The sequence below is a fragment of the Spermophilus citellus genome (assembly GCF_964194105.1).
Source record: "Spermophilus citellus genome assembly, chromosome: 3".
In the NCBI taxonomy this organism is placed as follows: domain Eukaryota; kingdom Metazoa; phylum Chordata; class Mammalia; order Rodentia; family Sciuridae; genus Spermophilus; species Spermophilus citellus.
In genome coordinates this window covers 110,864,457-110,883,914 of record NC_138184.1, presented here as the reverse complement: position 1 = coordinate 110,883,914, position 19,458 = coordinate 110,864,457, and the positions used below count along the sequence as shown (strand labels likewise).

Sequence of the window (19,458 nt, the reverse complement as noted above, 5' to 3'; positions counted from 1 at the left end):
GGAGAAATGCAGGCCCCAAATAATGTCCATAAGAGGAACCCAAGTTACCCTGAAGTGGGAGACTTTTGTGAACTTTTCATAGACCACATCCTGAAGCTCAGGGGAAGGATAATTCCTTCTAACTATAAAATCTGTAAGAATTTATGGTTAAGAATATGATTAGATCTGAAAAGCATGGGTCAAGGTGACCTTTAGTTGTCAGGGCAGATGGGACTTAAAAGTCTGATGTATTTCTGCTGTCAGTCAAAAATCAAGATATGGAACTGGACGGGATTTTCTGGAAAAATCTCTGGGATCTCCAATAAAACTGGAATCCAGGAGAGGGACACTGAGAGGATCACCCTCTCCTTTGAGGGTTTCTCTATTCCTATCCCTTCAATAAACTCATGTCTGTTACTCTAAGCAACCCATCTTAAATCTTTCTGACTTGACCACAAGAATCAGGGTTTGAAGGGGGAGGGGTTTTTTCACTGCCTCAGTTTCCCAAGGCCCCAGCTCTACAACCTCACCATGTCAGGTTCCTCCAGATTCAGGTGAGACCAGCCCACCAGGCTCCCCTGCACCTGCAGTGCATCAGAAGCTTGCAAAAAGAGGGTCAGGCTTACCCAAAGTAAGTTGGCAGCCCCCAGACATCAGCATGGGAGAATGGACAGGGAAGCCACTGTGAGTGATGTATGGCTGGAGAAGTCACCTGGCCTCTGAGAGCAGGAATCCCTATGGAGGATCCATCAGGCTCTCTCCAGTTCAGTTCCCCTCTGCCACTGTGCAGCCTGTAGTCTTGGCTCCCACTCTGAAAACCTGTGGTCAGGTCTTCTCCAGGAACCTCCACACAGTAGCTGTTAGGTAGATTGTGAATTGTAAATGGGTGAACAGGGAAAAAACAATGAAAACCCCAGAGGGCCTTATCTCACAGATAAACACGTCAGAGATGGGGGTTTACTATGTTAAAATATCTCCTAGTCATAATAATATCACATTAAGAAAAACTATTGTTTTAAGTTCATGTCATTACACTACTGGTGGCTGGTCCCTCCCTTATCACTGAAACTAACAACCCCCAATCACCCTGGCAACTGAAACATCAAGACTCCTCACAAAGAAAACTTGTTGAGGACTATTTGAAGTGTAATAAATCAATTAAGGGGGCAAAACCAGGGGGACTCAATTTCCTCTGTGAGCACCACATCATCTCTTTGAGATGGTCCATGCACTTCCTATGCTGCCAGTCAAATGTCAGAATGTGGAATTGTCGGGACTCTGGAAACTTCCCTAGAACTCTCAATAAAATTCGAGGGCAGGAGGGGCATAGCATCCTTCTCTTGAGAGACCCACTCTCTCCCTTGAGTGTTCTTCTTTTCCATTTCCTATCCCTTTTTGATAAACTCATTCCTGTTACTCTGAGTGACATGTCTGAAATCTTTCTGGTATGATCACAAGAATTGGGGATTTGGAATGAGGTCTCTGCACTGCCTCAGTTTCATGATAGGTCTCTGCCCTGTAACAGCAGTCCTGTGTCTTTCCAGCCAGCCAGGGCTCCAGTGACCTCATAGTTCGGTGGAGGATAAGATGGAGATGATTCCCACCAGCTTGGACTGAAGTAAGACGCCTAAAGCACTAGACATAAAATGGGGTAGTTGCCTCCTCTCAGGCAGCGTAGCCCCTACCTCTGCACCAAATCTCCAGGGATAGGATTGCCCGCTTTTGAAAATAAAATAATAAGGGGCACAATTAAATTTGAATTTTAAATAAACAAGGAATCTTTTAGAAATATGTTCCTGACATTGCATGAGATATGTTAAACCACACATCCTATATTTTATCTGGCAACTCTAGGGGCATCCATGGAGCTAGAATCCCTCCTACAGACACTTCTTCCCTGTAGAGGTGGGAAGCCCTCTCTTCAGCCAGCCTTTTTACAGAAAGGCAGCTCTTAGTGATGGGCAGTTCTGTGCTGATGGGTTATTCTCTTTGCTGGGTGGGGAAGTGTGCAAAGAGGTCAACCAAATAGAAGGTGGAAGTCTTGTTGTGATCTTAAATTGTTACACCCTGGTATGAGTTGATGGGAAACACCCCTACTTGAAAGGAAAGTGACCACAACACTCAGAGCACCAAGAGATCTTTATTGTAGCAATGAATAAGAGGAGAAGAGAGAGAGAGAGAGAGAGAGAGAGAGAGAGAGAGAGAGAGAGAGAGAGAGAGAAGAAGAAGGAGGAGGAGGAGGAGGAGGAGGAGGAGGAGGAGGAGGAGGAGGAAGAAGAAGAAGAAGAAGAAGAAGAAGAAGAAGAAGAAGAAGAAGAAGAAGAAGAAGAAGAAGAAGAAGAAGAAGGAGAGAGCAAGAGCAAGAGTAAGAGAGAGAGAGAGCAAGAAAGAGAGCAAGAGAGAGAGGGGGCCCGGCACGAGGGAGTTTTTATAGCCCAAATCTAATGGGGTCTCTGGGTCTGCAAGCTGCCTTGTTGGCACAAGGAGGGTTAAGTGTTCAGCCTTGAGTGGCGGGTTGAGTGTTCAGCCTTGAGCAGGGGCTTGGGCTTTTGGGCTTGAAGCAAACAGGTGATAAAGAACCAGACAGACGGTTTGAGAAGCCAGGTCATCCTGCAGCTAACTTTGTTTGGCATGCCCTGCAGACAGTTTATTCAGCCTGTTCTGCACCTAACACTACTTGTATAGAGGGAACAGAGTTATCTTTTTCCTCCCCCAGGTTTAGTGGCTTTTTTCCTGGAGCATGCTGGAAGTTGGATCTCCTGAGCAGCGGGGTTTCATGCAATGCTCAGAATCACCACAAGAGAGAAGCCCCTCACAAAATGCCCACCTTTAATTCAAACTAGTCATTTCTTCTGATAACATTTATTAGTTAACTGCTCTTAGTGATGCCAGTTATGGTCCTAAGGGCTTGCTATGATACAGTTAATTTAATCTTCACAATCTAGTAGTTAGATGGGTATTTCTAGGTCCCTCTTTCCTGGAGTTGAAGTCACTGCCTTGGTTTCTTTGCTATACAGTTCCCCTTACAGAAGAATTGATTGGATGAACATATAGCCAGGCAGAGACTCAGAGTGAGGGCTTCACAAATATGGCTATTATTATTATGGCAAAAGACATCCACTTCAAGAGTGAGTGATTGGATTGTTCTTGACATATAAAGAATGTCAATTATATGGTTCAGGGATTCCACTTCAGAGAAAATAATTGGATGATGGTCCAGAAATGGGCATCTGAGGGTGACTACTGTTGAGGGGCCTGTCCTTCCAGTATCAACTGTGGGGAGCTTGGGGACATGGAGAAACCCCTCCAGAGACAGTTTCAGAGAATAGCATCTGCTTTATTGTGAAGCAAGAATAGATTTTATAGTGGGTATGTGCCGATTTACATATAACAATCATGATAGGCCAGAGGTGATACACAACATATCATCTTAAGGGAGTCCAGACACCAAGAGTTCAGAAATTGCCACATAGGCTGACCTTGTACCAACAGGGGAATAACTCCTTGCCTAAGGAGCAAGGAAATGATGCTTGCCAGAGTTCTGACAGCCCTCTGTCCCAAAACATAGCGTTCTGTGTTAGGACTTCCCTACCGCACAATGATCAAGATAAGCATTCCTCCACGTAGGCTCAGAGTCAGGCTCACCAACAGACCATCATGCTCTTATTTGTATGAATAAACAGCTTGGAAACTCCTCAAGTGATCAGCACCTAAAGAACCTTTCTTCTGATCTGATCATGCTGGTGGCCGAGTCTTTCCAAGTCCCTCTTTTGTCCTTCCAGGACTCCTGAGGGCTCCCAGGATCCAGTCGGAACAACTCAGCCAGGTGTTCAGAGCCACCAGCTTTGGCAGTCTCATCCCTCACCATGACACACCCTTTCTCCATATCATTGCATCCCTGCAACTCCCTGCCATTCTCTGGATGTGCTCTCCACATTCTACTTCTGTGACTTTGCTTAGCCCATGCCACCTATCAAGAACATCCTCTCCAACTCCATTTCCCTCTCTCTTCAGCATTCAAGGACCAGATCTGATGGTGCTTGCCATGACCCCTCCTTGATCCATAAATGTGCACCTAAGGGTGACCACCATGCTCTTATTTGTATGAATAAACAGTACTCTTTATCATTGTATCCATCCCACTCTCCCACCCACAAGAGTTATAAGGGCCAATTTAAGGAGACTTATGGGTGGCAGGCAATTTTTATTTTCACTATGGCTTCTTCAAGGGTCGAGGATTCTGATGGTTTCTGTAGCTTTGCTGTTTGGTAAGATATGGGCAATGGAGCTCTTGGGAGGTGAGGTGAAGAGGTTTTTTCCTTGCTGCCCTCTCTGTCCCTGAGCTGAGCCTTTCCCTGCCAGCTGTGTACCTGGTGCACCCACCCCAGGATAAACACTATGCCAGGCAGTCCTGAGCCATAGCAGGACCTGGTCTTCACATCTGGGGATATAAACTGGAAGAGGCTTCCTTCCTGATGGGCTTTGAGTCATTCCACCAGGTGCCCTGAGATTCCCTTATCTCCCTGGAGTCCCTGCTGCTTCTCCCATTGAGAGGTGAGACCGCCAGCACCCTGGGCCTCCTGTTCCTCTCCTCTGATCCTCACAGTGCATCTGGGGAGCCATTAGGGCTGGAGTCCAGGGCAGACCTGCTTCCTGAGGCTAGGGCTTCCCAGCCAGATCCAACACTGGGGACAGAGGCCCACCCCGACCCTGAAACCCTGGCCTCTTAGGTAGAGCCTAGCACATAGAAGGTACTCAGCAAGCACTAAACTAATGCCTTAAAATTTCCTTTTAAAAAATCCAAACTCCTTTCCCTTCCTGAATCTGCCCTAGGCCCTCTGAGTTCAGAAAACCCCTCTTAGGGGCAGCTTGGCAAAGTGGTCAGGAGCTCAAATAAGAAACAGAATTAACTGAGGGTCATGTAGGGGTTGAGTCCACTTACACACAGCTCAGTTGCTCACACAAAAAGTAGGGAGAGGTTAAAGGTGAACTAGTTTCATGTTAATACCACTTGGTATTATCTGAATCTGGAGAGATTCCTCTAACCTTTAAATATTTCTGGAAGAACCCTCTTTTAGAATTGTGAATTGGCGTTCTGCAACTCATAATAGTATGTAATCGCAGGCAGATAACAGGAGGAATTCCTAGCCTTGTTCTCTATATCTGTAAAATGGGAATCATCTTGAGGTTTCCAAAAAGTGTATGGCAGGACTTTAATGGCAGCCATGATGATACTTGATGCTGCTCAAGGTTATTTGAGGGGCATTCTTTCTGCCCATCCACTCTTATAACCTCCCTTGGGAGAACTTGTCAAAGGCTTGTTCTTCAGTCTGGTGGTGGGAACTTGCTGGGCCTCCCTGTGGAGGCTGCTGCTTTGGTAGGAGGTAAACAGCTTTGACACAGCTGGCACTCCTAGGAACCACTCCAACCAGGGAGACTTCATCTATTACCTACAGCCCCTGCAGGTGGCCCTTCAGCACTGCCTGGTGGATTCTGACTAATGTGTGTAAAGAGGTAGATGGATCATTGTGGACCCTTAAAGTATTGCCTGAAGAAGAGGAGAGCAGAGTGGGGGCCACCTGCCAGCCTCTATTGCTTCTGACCTCAGTTTCCAACTTGTTGCAACAGCACCTATTTGGTAGGTAAGAGTTAAGTGAATTAAATCTCACCTACCACTCTGAGCCTCTATCACCCATTTAGGACCATTGAAGAATAAATGGAATTATCATTGTGTACTTGCTGGAGAATGATGCTGATCTTTGTCAAGGACAACCCTCCTCCCCTAGATACCTCCCTGCTTTCCTATTGGAAGGTTCATGGCTGACCCTAGAAGCCAGCATACAACTCATGTTGAACTGCACCATTAACCTCTATGTGGATAAATATGTGGGTTCCCAGAGGCAGCTTCTAAATCACTCCCAAAGGATGTGCATACTTGTCTTCAATAGGGGGCCTGTAGAGCCAGAGATCTGGATTTTGCAGTCTGGGTTGGCTGGGCCAATGGCATAGCTGTGTGTAGAGGTCTGGCTAGTTGCCCTTGGTCATTATTGATGTAGTTATATATAGAAGACAGCTTTGCTGACTTTGTTATTGGTGACCAAGATTCTTTTGTGTGTGTCTGGTCTGAGCTTGCTTTGGTTTGGACCTACTCACTTGGGCTGTGAAAATGCTTAGCAGAGGATAAGCTATTCTTCCCAGACAAGGTGCAGGCAGTGGAGGGATGACAAAGGAAGGAGGTGGGGGGCTGGAAATAAACAGGGAAACAGGTTTATCTTCTTCAAAGATGGTGGCAGCACCCACAATTTGGTCCAAGCATGTCACAAGTGTCCTCAAAAGAGGATAGATTATTACTACTGGTACAGGGTAGAAGAATAGGGTTGTCTGGCCTTTTCCCATTGGATCATCAGGGTTGGAGGATGTGGGTGTAGACATCTTGTGTTGTGGGAGCTAAGGTAGATGTGAGCAGTGCTGTTGGGTACCATCATTCGTCAAGGCTGCTCTGTTGCAACTGAGCAGGGGGACTTGCTACTACCAGGAGGCAGAGGCAGTGCAGGGAGCCTAAGGCCCTGGTTGGAGCCAAGATTTGAAATGTGCCTCTTGGCATCTACTGATGTTCATCCATGGCCTTGGGGATGGTGTTAGAATGAAATGACTAAGCTCAGAAAGTATTTGAAACAATGTCTGTTGCATAGAGAACACTCACCAAATGATAGGTGTGATTTGCTTTTATTATGCCAGGCAGCAGCTAGTCAGATGGGATTCTTTGCTTTGAGAAGTGTTCCTTTAATTACTTAAAATATAAGCTGAGTTCTCCAAAGGAAGGAGGTGAATGTGGAAGTGATGGATGGGAGAAGGTCTGAAGGAGGCTTCTCCTATCATAGTTTTTGTGCCTGAGGCTCCCAAGAGGAAGCAACTATTAAAAAAAAAAAAAGTGGAGGCCAGAGGACCTGGGTCCCAGCAGGGAGTCCATCCCTGGCACACCTCTACCCCTGTCCAAGGTGCTGAAACTCGCCCCATAGCGGTTCCTCCTTGTTACGCACACCCATGAATTGCCCGTTTCCTACCTTCTGGTCTTCTGTTTGATTCTGCAAGTATACAATAAGCATATATAGGGAGAGGAAGAAAAGGGGGCTTAGATAAAGAAAGGAATTCAAGCACACACAAACGCCTTAGGATGGGTGAAGATGAAGGCTAGGGGATTCATTTCCCTATTATTGGGTTTCAGTGATATCCATCTCTTGCATTTACTCTTTCTTCTTCCTCTTCTCTTGATACCCTCCAAGGCTGTGCCTTTCAAACCTTCCCTGATCTGACTCCAGCAGATGAATGACTCTTCCCTAGGGTAGCTCTTTCTCTATTCATTAATGTTATACAGTCAGGAAATCTAATGATCAGTTTCAGGGAATTGGGGGGCAAGGTCTATAGAGCAAAAACAGAGGGTTAAGGGTCTCTGAGAAATGGGGATCCATTTAGACAGGGGTGAGCTCCTCGTCGTATTTCTGCATGCCCTCATCTGGGAGCAGCACCTCCACTGTGAAGCTGACCTTCTTGGCATGGACAAAGCTATAGGTGTTGTCAAAGCGCAGAACATCTGGGGGACAGATGGGAAATAGGCAGTTGAGCCTGGCTTCACACTCTCTGCAACCCTGCCATGACTGTGATGGAAGATGGGCTTGTGTTCCTTTGGACTTTATCAGGCTGGCCCAAGTTCTCACCATGATTTTTACCTCCCCTTTGGAGGTAAAGAGCAGAGCCTGTAAGCAGCACTAACCTAGGCTATGTGTCCTCCTGGCATGTGCCCAAGCCTGTCTTTAGTTGCATCAACTGGCAAGGAGAACAATGATCATTATATTTCATTGTTTCTACACCTGGATGCTCACATGATGGTCATGCAAGGGGAGACAACTGGGAGCATCAGAGGCCTCCCAATCCCTTTGGACAGAGTGAATGCTGAGTCAGGTCTGCTGCATACCCTTTGTCTTCTCTCAACCACCCTGAGAGGCAAGAGTTACAAACTCAGGTTTACAGGTGAGCAAACCAAGGGTCCTTCCTGGATCAGTCAAATTTTGCATGGGTTATACAGCTACACTAAGGCTAAGGTGGAACCCTGGGATCCCATTCAGCTTTGTGGCTCTGCACAAATTGATTCTCTTCTCCAGAGTTCCAGTTTCCTCGCAGGAAAATTTACACCACCCTATTGTCCCTTGCCTATATCCTGTGGCCCTCAATCCCTTCGGGACCTGTGTGTCTCTGGCTTTTGGTACAAGGCAGGTGTTCATGGGTATGGCCCTAGTAAAAGAAAGTGTGATTAAGTAGCACTAACCTAGGCTGTGTGTCCTTATGTGGGGAGGTGTCACTGCTCCTGTTTCCTCTCCTCAACTATAAGACAGGTGGCTCCTGCCTTCTGAAACCATGCCCAGACTTACAGACACCAGCCTCCGAGCAGGTGAGGCTCCCATCTTCAGGCACCATGTGGGCATTGTAGCGCTGGCTGGTCAGCACCTCTGCCATCTCTCCAGCCTTCTGGCGCTCCCCCATCTTGGTCTTCAGGAAAACCCCAAATCCAATATCAGCTCCATCAGATGAAAATTGCCACCTATGAGGGGAGAGGTTGCTGCTCAGTCTGATAGGTATTGAGGGGTTAGGGCCCAGCTGGGGGTGGGACTGTGGCCTCTCCCTACCTGAGGACACAGCCTGGAAACAGGATCTCATATTCCACCTGGTGTGAGGAGCCACGGCTGATCTGCACTGAGTGTTCGTACTGAGTCTTCACCTGGTCCCGCACGTACATGGACTTGGGGATCTCCCCACCATAGTTGATCTGCAGACATAGGATGGGAGGGGGCTTGCTCCCCTCTCCTGGCCATTGTTCATGCTGTTTCTCTGGCCTGTGACAATGTCCCCATCTCCAGGAAGTATCCTGCTCATCCTGTCCCCACCTTGCCTTCCCCTGAAGCTTTTCTTGACCCCCCAAGCTGGGCCAGGGCCTCCTTTGGGAGCTTCCATCTCTAGCTGATCCTTCTGGGTCAAAATTCCCTTATTTTCTATTTGCCTACACAGCTTCTCAGAACCCTCATAAAGGCATGCCTGAAGCTGTCCAGCTCAACACCTGGTCTCTACACACCAGTGTCTATGCACACATATCTGTGGAATGAACAAGTGAGAAAGGAACCCAGCCCTACTCCCTAACCCTGCCCTGTCCTTGAGTTCATTGTACCTTGGTTAAGCATTTGGGGTTTCCATCTGGGTCAGTCATGGTTCCCCCAAAATGGGCAGGCAGTTCCTCAGGACTGATGAGTTTCAGCAAACCTTCCTTCCAGCTGTCTAGGGGCAGGGAGATTAAAGGGTGGTTACCAACCACAGAGAGAACCAATCAGCCTCCTACACCCTCCAGGACGCCACAAACTTGCTTCTCCAAACTCTATAGGAGCTAGGTTGCCAGGGCCAACTCCCCGGCCTCTTAGGCCTCAGCTGTAGGAAGTGTCTTTCCCAGCATCTTGTTGCTTTGGAAATGTCTTCTCATTGGCTTACAGGTTTGCACATTCTTCAAGGTCTCCCAGTTATGAGCAGTAAAGCTAAAAGTTGTTTAATTGTATCAAGGAGACTTTAATTTTTTAAATTATTTACTGATTGATTTTCATAGTGCTGGGGATTGAAACCAAGGGTGCTCTATCACTGAACAACTTCCCCAAATCTTTTTTTTTTTTTTGAGACAGTATCCTGTTAAACTGCAGAGGGTGGCCTCTAACTTGCAATTATCCTGTCTCAGTCTCCCAAGAAGCTGGGATAATGGGCATGTGTCATTATGCCCAGCTCTCAAGGAGACTTTAAAGACCTATGAGGACCAGGACCTTGTTGAGGTCCTCATCAACTCATTCAGTGATTAAGTTAAACCTCTTGGTGGGGGATGGGCAGCTCTGAGCCTTTGGAGGGATTCCTAGCCCCTTAATCACCACAACCATAGTGTATAATGCATAGTGCCAATTACTGTCATTTATATTCTATGCAAAGCTCCAAGAGTTCTAAGTCCTGGGGTGATGCCATGCTCAGTCCTATGGCTAATTCAGGCTAACCCCCATGGTCAGAGGATATTCCTTCCATCCAGTGGGATAAGGGCAAATGCCATAATGCCTGGAACACTAGGGCCAAAGGCACTGAGCCTCTGGGACACTAAGAGGGGCAGAGGCCATAGACTTGGGGCCCAGAGTGTGGAAGTAGCCCATACTGCTCAGGATGTGGCAGGTTTCAAAGGCAAGAGTCTGGGGTTATCAAAACAGGCTATATTGTGATCCACTGCTCATCCTAATGGAACTGGGTAGAGGCATAAACTTGGGTATTGAAAAGGGAGAGAAAGTAAGAATTTACAGGACCTCCACATCTACTCTTAGGTCCTCAGTTTTCCTGATTCTGTGATCTGACCATTTTTCTTGGGAGATATTATCCTCCAAGTTCAGGGTCATTAGTTTGAGTTTATGAGCCATTTCTCTTCTTTCTCTCACTCTGTCACTTTAAAAAATTATTGTCTTTCCTACTTGTAAAATTAATGCATATTGTTATTAAAATTTAGAAAACAGAAAAATACAAATAATAACATTAAATACATGATGTCTTGCCACCAACAAATCAATATTCAGCTGGGTACAGTGGTACAAACCCATAATCCCAGCTACTCAGGAGGCTGAGGCAAGAGTGTTGCAAGTTTGAGGTCAGCCTGAGTAACTAAACTAGGTCCTGTGTAAAAATAATTTAAAAAAGGGCTAGAGACATAACTCAGTTGTAGAGCATCCCTGGGTTCAATCCCCAGGACTGAAAAAAAATCAATATTGTGTTGTATTCCCTTCTAGAAAAAAATATGTGTATTTAACATATATTTATTTGTTTGTTTGTTTGTTTGTTTGTTTTGGTACCTGGAATTGAACCAAGGGGCACTTAAGCAGTGGGACACATCCCCAGCCCCTTTTTGTATTTATTTAGAGAAGAGGTCTCACTGAGTTGTTTAGAGCCTTGCTAAGTTGTTGAGGCTGGCTTTGAACTTGCAATCCTCTTGCCTCAGCTTTCTAAGCCACTGGGATTACAGATGTGTGCCACCATGCCAAGCCAAGGTACACTTGTTTTTATAAAAATAAGATTTGACTGTCCACACCACTTTATAACTACTTTTGTTTTTTCACTTATTGACATTTACTATGACATTAAATATTCACTCACAGCATTATTTTTCATGACTGTCCATAATTCATCAAATGGCTGCATCACTGCTTATTTATACAGTCCCTTTTATGGTATTGTGTGAGAGGCCTTGAACTTGTAATCCTTCTGCCTCAGCTTTCTGAGTAGCTGGGATTACAGGTGTGCATTACCATATACAGCCAATCCCTTCTTATTGGACCTTCCTTCTCTGAATCATAGCTGCTCTTCTTGTTCTTCTTTCTCATATTCCTCAGTCTAGGGTGCCTTTAAAGCAATGAGGTTGTGAGTGTTGAAAGAAAACTGAGGCCCATAGACCAGAGGTTGACTTGCAACCAGACTGAAACTGATAAGTTAATGTGTGTGGATGCTTTATTCACCAAAGGGGTAGGTCACCGAATAGACTCCATAGAGTAAGATCCACTTATCCACTCACTTTTGGGAACAGGAGACTGTGACTCTAGGTGATGTATCAAGTTCTGAATGGGGTTATGGACCAATCTCACTTCAAAGCTCATGTATAGGATTCAGGGAATGGTGGTAGAACAACTTACTTCCCAACACTATAATTTTTCTGCGAGTGTCCTCACTCAGGAAGGGCTTCATAAGGTTGTAGCCCACAGGGAAGAGTTTCGTGGCTGGAGAGAAACAAATAAGGAGAAAAGAATATCTTTGGTCCACTCTTTCCATAATGCTTATAGTTGATGATATAGAAGAGTCATAATTATTAACCCTGGCCACTTCTAAGGCCCTTCACTCAATAAACCACCCAACCTATCAGTCAGCCAGCCAACAAACAGTCAATTAACCAGTCATTTAATCTATCAACCACCCATCCAACTAACAAAAGAGGCAAACATCCAACCTCCTAATCAGCCACACATTTGGTCAACTAATAAACCAGTCAACCAAGTATCCAACAACAAATAGTCTAACAATTCACCTTCTGATCATCCAACCAACCAGCCAACCTACTGAATAGTCAAATTATCACCTAGCAAATCAGCCAGACAGCAAACCAACCAGCCAACTGAATAACAACTGAACCACACAACCATCTGCTCTCTCCAGTCAGCCAACCGTCCAAGATGAGCCAACTAACCAACCTGCCAACCAGCCACCCAAACAACCAATCAACAAAATTATTGTCTTTCCTACTTGTAAAATTAATGCATATTGTTATTAAAATTTAGAAAAACAGAAAACAAACTCACTCAATCAAGCTGACAAATGACTCTCCAACCAACCACTAATTGGTCAACAAATTGGGTAACCAACTGACCAGTCAACTGCATAACCAACTAAGCAGCCCAATTAACAAACAATCAAGCAACCATTCACTATATACCCATCCTTCCATCTACCCACACACCCCAATAACAACTATCCAAATACATAGTGAGAACCCCCCACAGTGCCAGGTCTGTACAGAATACAACAGAAGTATAGATTCAGAGGTCCAGCCCTCAAGGAACAGATAAGTTGGCCAGGGAAATAGGAGAAGCACACCTAAGAATAGAGGCTCCCAAAGGCAACAAACCAGAAAGGCAAAATTGCTGGAGGTAGCTGGGAAAGGAGAGATCACTGTGGGTTAGAGCTGCTTCCTATGACAGGAAGGCCACCCGTAGAAATTACCACTTATTGCACACTTACTGTATGCCAGGGATTTATGAGCAGCCAAGCCACCACCAACCTGCCTCACAAGAACTGCCTCACAAGGGCACTGTTATCATCCTCATGGTCCTGATGAAGAAATGGAGGCACAGATGAGTGAAGTCAGTTGCCACACACCTTTCACGATGAGCATGAATTTCAATCTCTCTGGGTAATTTTCTTCAAGGAGGCCAAAAAACTGCAGAACCAAGAAAACCCCATCAGGGATCATGCTTCATCTTCTCTTATGCTCATCTCCTTTTCAATCTCCTTTATGGAAGAGGGCTCTAGAGGGTATTCCTTCTTGTCATCACCTTAACTGGCTTCTATGGGGGACCTTCCTTCTCAAGACTGTTATAACCACACTCTAGTAACAAGTATATGATAATTTTAAGAGTAAATGTTACAGTAACATATAACACTATATATAATAATAGTAAGGATTGCTTTTTATGAAATATTCACAATTTACCCAGCACTATGTATATACTTTATATAGCAACTTACTGTGGTAACCCTACATCACTATCCCCACTTGGGAGGTGAGGAAACGGAAGCATGGGGAGGTGAACTGACTTGTCTGAGTCTCAGTGCGTAGCACAACAGGGCTGGGAAGAGTTTGCTGGAAGTTGGCCCCTGGGATCTAAATATAGCATTGTCCCTGAGTTTTTCTCTATGGAATCTTTTGGGAAGCATATTTAAGACCCTTTGGGTTCCAAGTGGCAGTGATGGCATCTAGAAAGGCAACCATTTTTTGCTAATCTTTGGCTCTGAGTGAACATCAAGGTCATAGCAGGCCAAATCGGCTGTCCAATCAAGTCAGAGGAGTGTGCCCATAGGCCTTCTCCTCACCTCCTGGTACACTTCCACCAGAGGTTTCCAGAAGTGTTTCAGTCCCAGGCCTTCACAGTCAAATATCATCACAATGGTTTCAATCTTCTTCCCCAGCTGTGAAAGATGAACAAAAAGTTCCAGGGCTCAGGATGCAGGATTGGGAGATGGTAACCCAAGCACATGACCCTTCAAGCTTCTTGCAGTCCCCCACTCTGTCAGCAGAGGAGCAAGGTAGACAAGAATGAATGAATTTCCTCACTCATCCATCCATTCACCCAACCATAGATCAATTCTCACAGAAATCCGTTTATTTTACTCACCCAGTATATCAATTCTCCCATCAATCCATTTATCCTTCTACCTATCATCCATTCACCACCCAAACATCAGTTTTTCCACCAATCCATGTATCTATCCATCCTTCTACCCATGAACCAATTCTCCCATCAATCCACTTATCCATCCATCCATCCATCCATCCATTCATTTGTCCAACTGTTACTCATTAGGCTTTCATATTGTGCCAGACATTGAGAGTATAATGGATAATTCTTAATAATTCTCGGTTCTGGTCCTCAAAGAGTTTGTAATCTGATCAAGGAGATGAAAACAATGAAAGCATCCTAGTCCTATGATGAGTCCTGTGATGGAAAAGCCCAGCCCAGGGGTTTCTGGAACATAGAAGAGGTGTTTTTTTTTAACCTTCCTGGGGCCTCAGAGAAGGCAATATCTAAGTTTGAGACTTAGGATAGATAAGAGAGAGCAAAGGAAAGTTTTAGGAGGTAGATGTGTTTGGTGGGGGAGGGAGTTATCCAAATAGAAGGAACAGCAAGAGCAAAGACTCAGAGGGAATAGCAATAATTACCATGGTTGAGAAATATATATTAGGCCTATATGCTAAGCCATAAACAGATGGCTCCAATTTGATAGTTACACTTCATGATTTTTTGACTTTACAGAAGTGCAAGACAACATGTATTCAGCAGAAACTGTATTTTGAATTTGATCTTTTCCCAAGCTGGTGATGCAGTATTCTCTCACAATGTCCAATTGCAGGCTGATGTACATGTTCTGAGCATGTTTAAGGTGGGCTAGGATAAACTTTGATGTAAGTTGGGTGTATTAAATGCTATTTGACTTATATTTTCTTATTACAAGGGGTCTAATCAGGAGGTAACCCCATTGTAAATTAACAAGCATTTGTACTTACATTATCTCATTTACTCTTTGTACCACTGTTTATTATTATCCCTGCTTTGTAGGTGAAGAAACTGAGGCTCAGAGAGGTGAGACAACTTCCCAGAGCCACACAGCTGGTAAGCTGCAGAACTGATGTTTGACCCAGGAGCTTTTGACTGTGATAGTAGACAGCAAAGGTGTGTTCCTGAGACCACATCCCCTGGCAGCCTCACCTGCCCCACCTAATCTAGGCCTCACCCGCTCTGTCTGCAGATCACACTCATGTAGGATGCGCTCGCAGTCCCTCATCTTGGTCTTGAGCAGGTCTTGCTTGGTGACTGAGAAGAGTAGCCCCTTGGGGTCAAGTGGCCCAATGATGTCATACCACACTGGACAGCCATCACGATCATAGCCACACAGGCCCCCAGGCATGAACTTTTGGATCACCTATGCATGGAAAGGTGCACAGAACTTGACATTTTATACTTCTCTGGAGACCCCCTAGACCTGGCTGGCCAGTGGGGTCCAAGCTTATATCCACCACAGTGCAAAGCACTGGTCCTCCTTTGGAAGGTGGCACTATTGTCCCAAATAAGAAAACTAGCATTCTGAAGAGGAGGAACTTGTTTGCACAAGATAAATAACTAATCCAGGGCTCAGCTGGGCCTAGCTCAAGGCCTCTGGAATCGTTGGTTCTTTTTTGTTTATTTGTTTTAATTAATTACACATGACATGACAGTACAATGATCTTGACATATCATACATTTGAATCTGATGGGGTATAATTTCTCATTTTTCTGAGTGCACAGGTTGCAGAATCACATTGGTCATGCAGGCACATATATACATACAGCAAAAATAAAGTCTATTTTATTCTGCTGTCCTTCCTTCCCCCTGGAATCGTTGGTTCTGTCCCCCAAATCTTCCACATCCCTTTCCATGGAGAGTAGTTGGGCTTAGTGATGGAGAATGTGGATTCTGGAGGTCAACAGATCTGGTTCATATACAGACCCAGCTTCTTCCCCACTGTGTGTCCTTGTGCAATTAAAACAACCTTTCTGAGTACAAGTGACATCACCTCTCTGAGTCTATTCTACCTCCTTTTGAAAAAGTCTCCAAAAAATATTGGAAAAAGTCTGGCCTGGAGCACATGCCCCACAAGTGGAGCTATGATCATTACTCAGTAGATTAATGACCATAACTCCAGTGGTGTCCCGGATCTTAACAGGACCTTTGTGGGCTGTTTCTTTTCCCACCCAAACAGGATGCTTTGAGTAAAGCCCTAGTGTGGAGGGGTGCAGAGGAACAAGCTAACCATGGCATTCAGAGATCCCCCAAGTTTGGGGAGCCAGAAGGGCCTGAGCTCAAATCCCAGTCCCACTCTGGGTCTCTGAGACTTTGGGAAAGTTGCTGAACATTTGCTGGGCCTCAGTGTCCTTATCTGTAAAATGGAAATTACAGCACACATCTGATGGAGTTGTGATGTAAATGAGCTCATGCTTATAAATTCTTACCTCAGACCTCAATCTTGTAAGGCCCCCTTATTACAAAAGAGGAGCCTTTAGGCCCAAGGAGTTCTAGAGGTTTCTCAGCCTTGCTCTCCACTCATGGTCCCCAGTGACTACAAGCTTCTTGGATGGTATGTCCATGAAAAACAGGTGTTTGGGGTGTGGATTTGACTCACCTCTGGGGGCTGCCAATCAAGGATGTGTTCAATGTCCATGGTCTTCCGGAACTCCATATGCTGAAAAGGAAAGGAGTGGTAAGGTCCCACCAGACTTCCAGCACACCGAGAAGGAGTTGAAAGTAGGGGACTGAGGTATGGGTTGCCCCACATAAAACCTGTCCCCTGATCTCCAGAGGGGGTTGGTTGTACCTTGCGAAGCATCGCCTCTGATTTCTGCAGGTCGAAATTCCGAGCTGTGGGAAGATGGATTGAAAAAAAAAAGATGTAAGGTGGGACATAGACTGCCTTGCTTCTAGCCAGTGGAGGCCATGGGGGATGCTGGGGGCCTGGGTAGGACCTTATTTCCCTGACCTAGATCTGAACGTAAGAAGCAAGATAGTATGGTCAGATCCTGAGAGCCATTTGTCATTCTGAAGCTATTCACCAGGCCTCTCTTGCTGCCCCTCATTCTGAATTCCCCCACCTCTGCCCTCACCTCGGAGCCAACGAAGAAGGAAATAATCATCAGGGTTAGGCAGGGCTGGAAACACATCCTGGACATTTTCTCGAAACTGGGAAGAGAGATGCTGGTTAGAATTGTTCTCTCACATTGGCCTTGGCTTTCAGACTTAAAGCTCTTGTGATTGCCCCTCCTTCCCTTCCACATGGAGTCTGACTCACACTGATGAAGGGAAAGGTTGATGGATGGATAGAAGGAGAGATGATCATTGAATAGGTAGGCGAATGGAAGGAGGATTAATGGGTGAGTACGTGGGTAGAAAAAGAATAAAGTGATGAATAAGTGGCTATATGGATGGAGAAAAAGGAATGAAATATCGGTGGATGGCTAGATGGCTGGATGAATTGGTAGGTGAATAAGCAGAAGGAAAAATGTGAAGGTGAAAAGACAGAGAGATAGTGAGCGAATGAAAAATAGGAGTGAACATGTGAATAGGTGAGTGGCAAGAAGTATGGGTGGTGGAAGAAAGGATAAATGATTGGGCTGGTAAGTGGATTGGAGTATGGATATATTCTTAGTTCCCGCCATGTGTGAGCCCACCAGGACTTTTTCTTCCCATCTTCTACAAAAACATGGTTAATGATTATAGTGATTATATGTTCCCTTCTCCATTCTGTGGGCATGGTATCACATTCTGATTTGTCTCTTAGAGAATGGGCATCTTTTAAGGGACTCAGGGAGATAGGGGGAACAGAGTTACAGGGCAGACTGACAGCATCCTTTTGCCTCCACCTAAGAGGCCTGGGAGGGAGAAGATGGTGGTAAGAGGCTGCTAGATAAAGCTATTGGGTCTGGCTCTTGGATGAGGATCTAGCTCAAGCCTGATCTTGGGTAGACATCACCCAGACTATTGCCAGAATTTTTTTTTTTTCTCAGTACCTGCCTGGACAGGGCTGATGTTACTGGGCTCCTTTGGAACTTGACCCCTTGGAAAGTGACAGCAAAAAGACAATGCCAAAGATATGCTTAATTAACAGAGTAGGGCAGGGTTCTGGCCACCCCTTCCCATCCCAACCCTCAGCCATTTTCCCATGGGGCTCCAGGAAGAGGGACTCTCACCTTGGCCAGGGTCTCTGCCTGCTTGGGGCTCAGGTCTCCGACTCGGCCGCTCATGGTGCTGGCTGAGCTTAAGGAGTGGTGGCTACTGTAGGTAGAGGCCCAAGCCTGTCCGCCCCAGTGCAGCTGGGGCCTTTTGCCCCCACTTCTGGGCGTGGCTCCAGGCACCTCCTCCAGGACAACTGTTTAGATTGCACATTATGTAACTGGGATTAAGTGAGGTCCCATGCTTGGCTCTGGGACAGGTCTGGGGAATAGGCAGGGGGACCAAAGGTGAGCCTGAGGTCCCCTGCCAGGTAGAGATAGCTGGGAGGGAAGGAGACTGGCCTCTGTGGCCTGGGAGTCCAGAGTGAATGCCTGAAGAGGCCCCATTAGTGCTTCAACGCCTCTGCCCTGGAGAATGGGGAGTTTCAGAGAAACTGAGCCTCATCTTTCAGCTTACTCATGAAGAGACTCAACACCTAGGACTCTTCAAGGATTACTCCTCTACCCAGTTTCAACAGGGTAGGAGTCAAAAGCTTGGTTAGTCTACACAACGGTCATTTCACTTTGCTGGAAGTTGGGGGGAGGCTAATGTCCTCCTTTTGCACCAAAAGTCTGTAGTCAAGTAGAGAACAGGATGAGGCAGAAAATGGAACTCAAAAGGTGTTCTTTGTGAAAATTTGTTTATTCCATGGGGATACTGCTCCTTTTCCTGATGTCTTTCAAATCTCATCCCAAGGAGCTGGTCCTGGAGACCTCAGGATGGGAAAAAGCTGAGCACCCCTACCCTGCTGTTTCTTCCCATCGCCAAGGTCATGAGAACAATAAGGACTTATCCAGGACCCTGTGCCTCCAGTTAGCAACAGCTCCCTTAGTGAAGTGGTAGGCAGGCTAATGGCCTTGTGCAACGAGGGTGTTTTTAATACCTGATCACTGAAGGACATCCACCTGAAAGGGAAGGTCACCTATGAGAAGACCCAGAAGGTTTCTCCAGCCTTTGATTTCTATCATGCTGCCTGACAGTCCACCAGTAGATGAACCTGCAAAGACCCAGACCTTCTCCCCACTTCTGTATAAAATCTCCATTTCAGGATGGCATCTCTGAGGGTCACTTGCCTACAGAATGGAGCTGTCAACACTTGCCCTGCCCTCCTTAAATAGTTGGAAGGAGGACCTAATGAGACACATAGACTTTTAAGGATTATACACATCTAAGGAATTATTCTCTTGTAGTTCTCAGAAGCTTCAGGAAGGGAGAGACTCTTTTATCAATGATGGTCTATAAAACAACCATCTCTTGAGGATAACAGTATTAACTTTTCTGGGCATCAAGGGGATCTACATAAGCTGAAACCACCTCTGGTTAAGCTTTAGTCCCCATGGCTGGCCCACGACTCCTGGG

At 45.8% G+C, this 19,458-nt stretch overlaps 1 protein-coding gene across 2 annotated transcripts; it reads right to left on the bottom strand.

The window, feature by feature from the left end:
* Window positions 1-7,448: 7,448 nt before the first annotated feature.
* LOC308645453 (SEC14-like protein 3) lies at window positions 7,449-18,131 on the bottom strand (the record flags this gene model as incomplete). Of its 2 annotated transcripts, none has more annotated exons than XM_081287612.1 (12): window positions 7,449-7,570; window positions 8,406-8,575; window positions 8,661-8,800; window positions 9,197-9,299; window positions 11,714-11,804; window positions 12,958-13,018; window positions 13,672-13,767; window positions 15,091-15,279; window positions 16,517-16,576; window positions 16,709-16,752; window positions 16,995-17,070; window positions 18,078-18,131. In XM_081287612.1, the coding sequence occupies 12 exons, from the start codon at window positions 18,129-18,131 to the stop codon at window positions 7,449-7,451; spliced, it is 1,206 nt and encodes a 401-aa protein (XP_081143738.1). The 2 variants fall into 2 exon arrangements, with proteins under 2 accessions (XP_081143738.1, XP_081143739.1); XM_081287613.1 differs by having other exon boundaries at window positions 9,197-9,303; window positions 11,721-11,804.
* Between the last annotated feature and the right edge of the window lie 1,327 nt (window positions 18,132-19,458).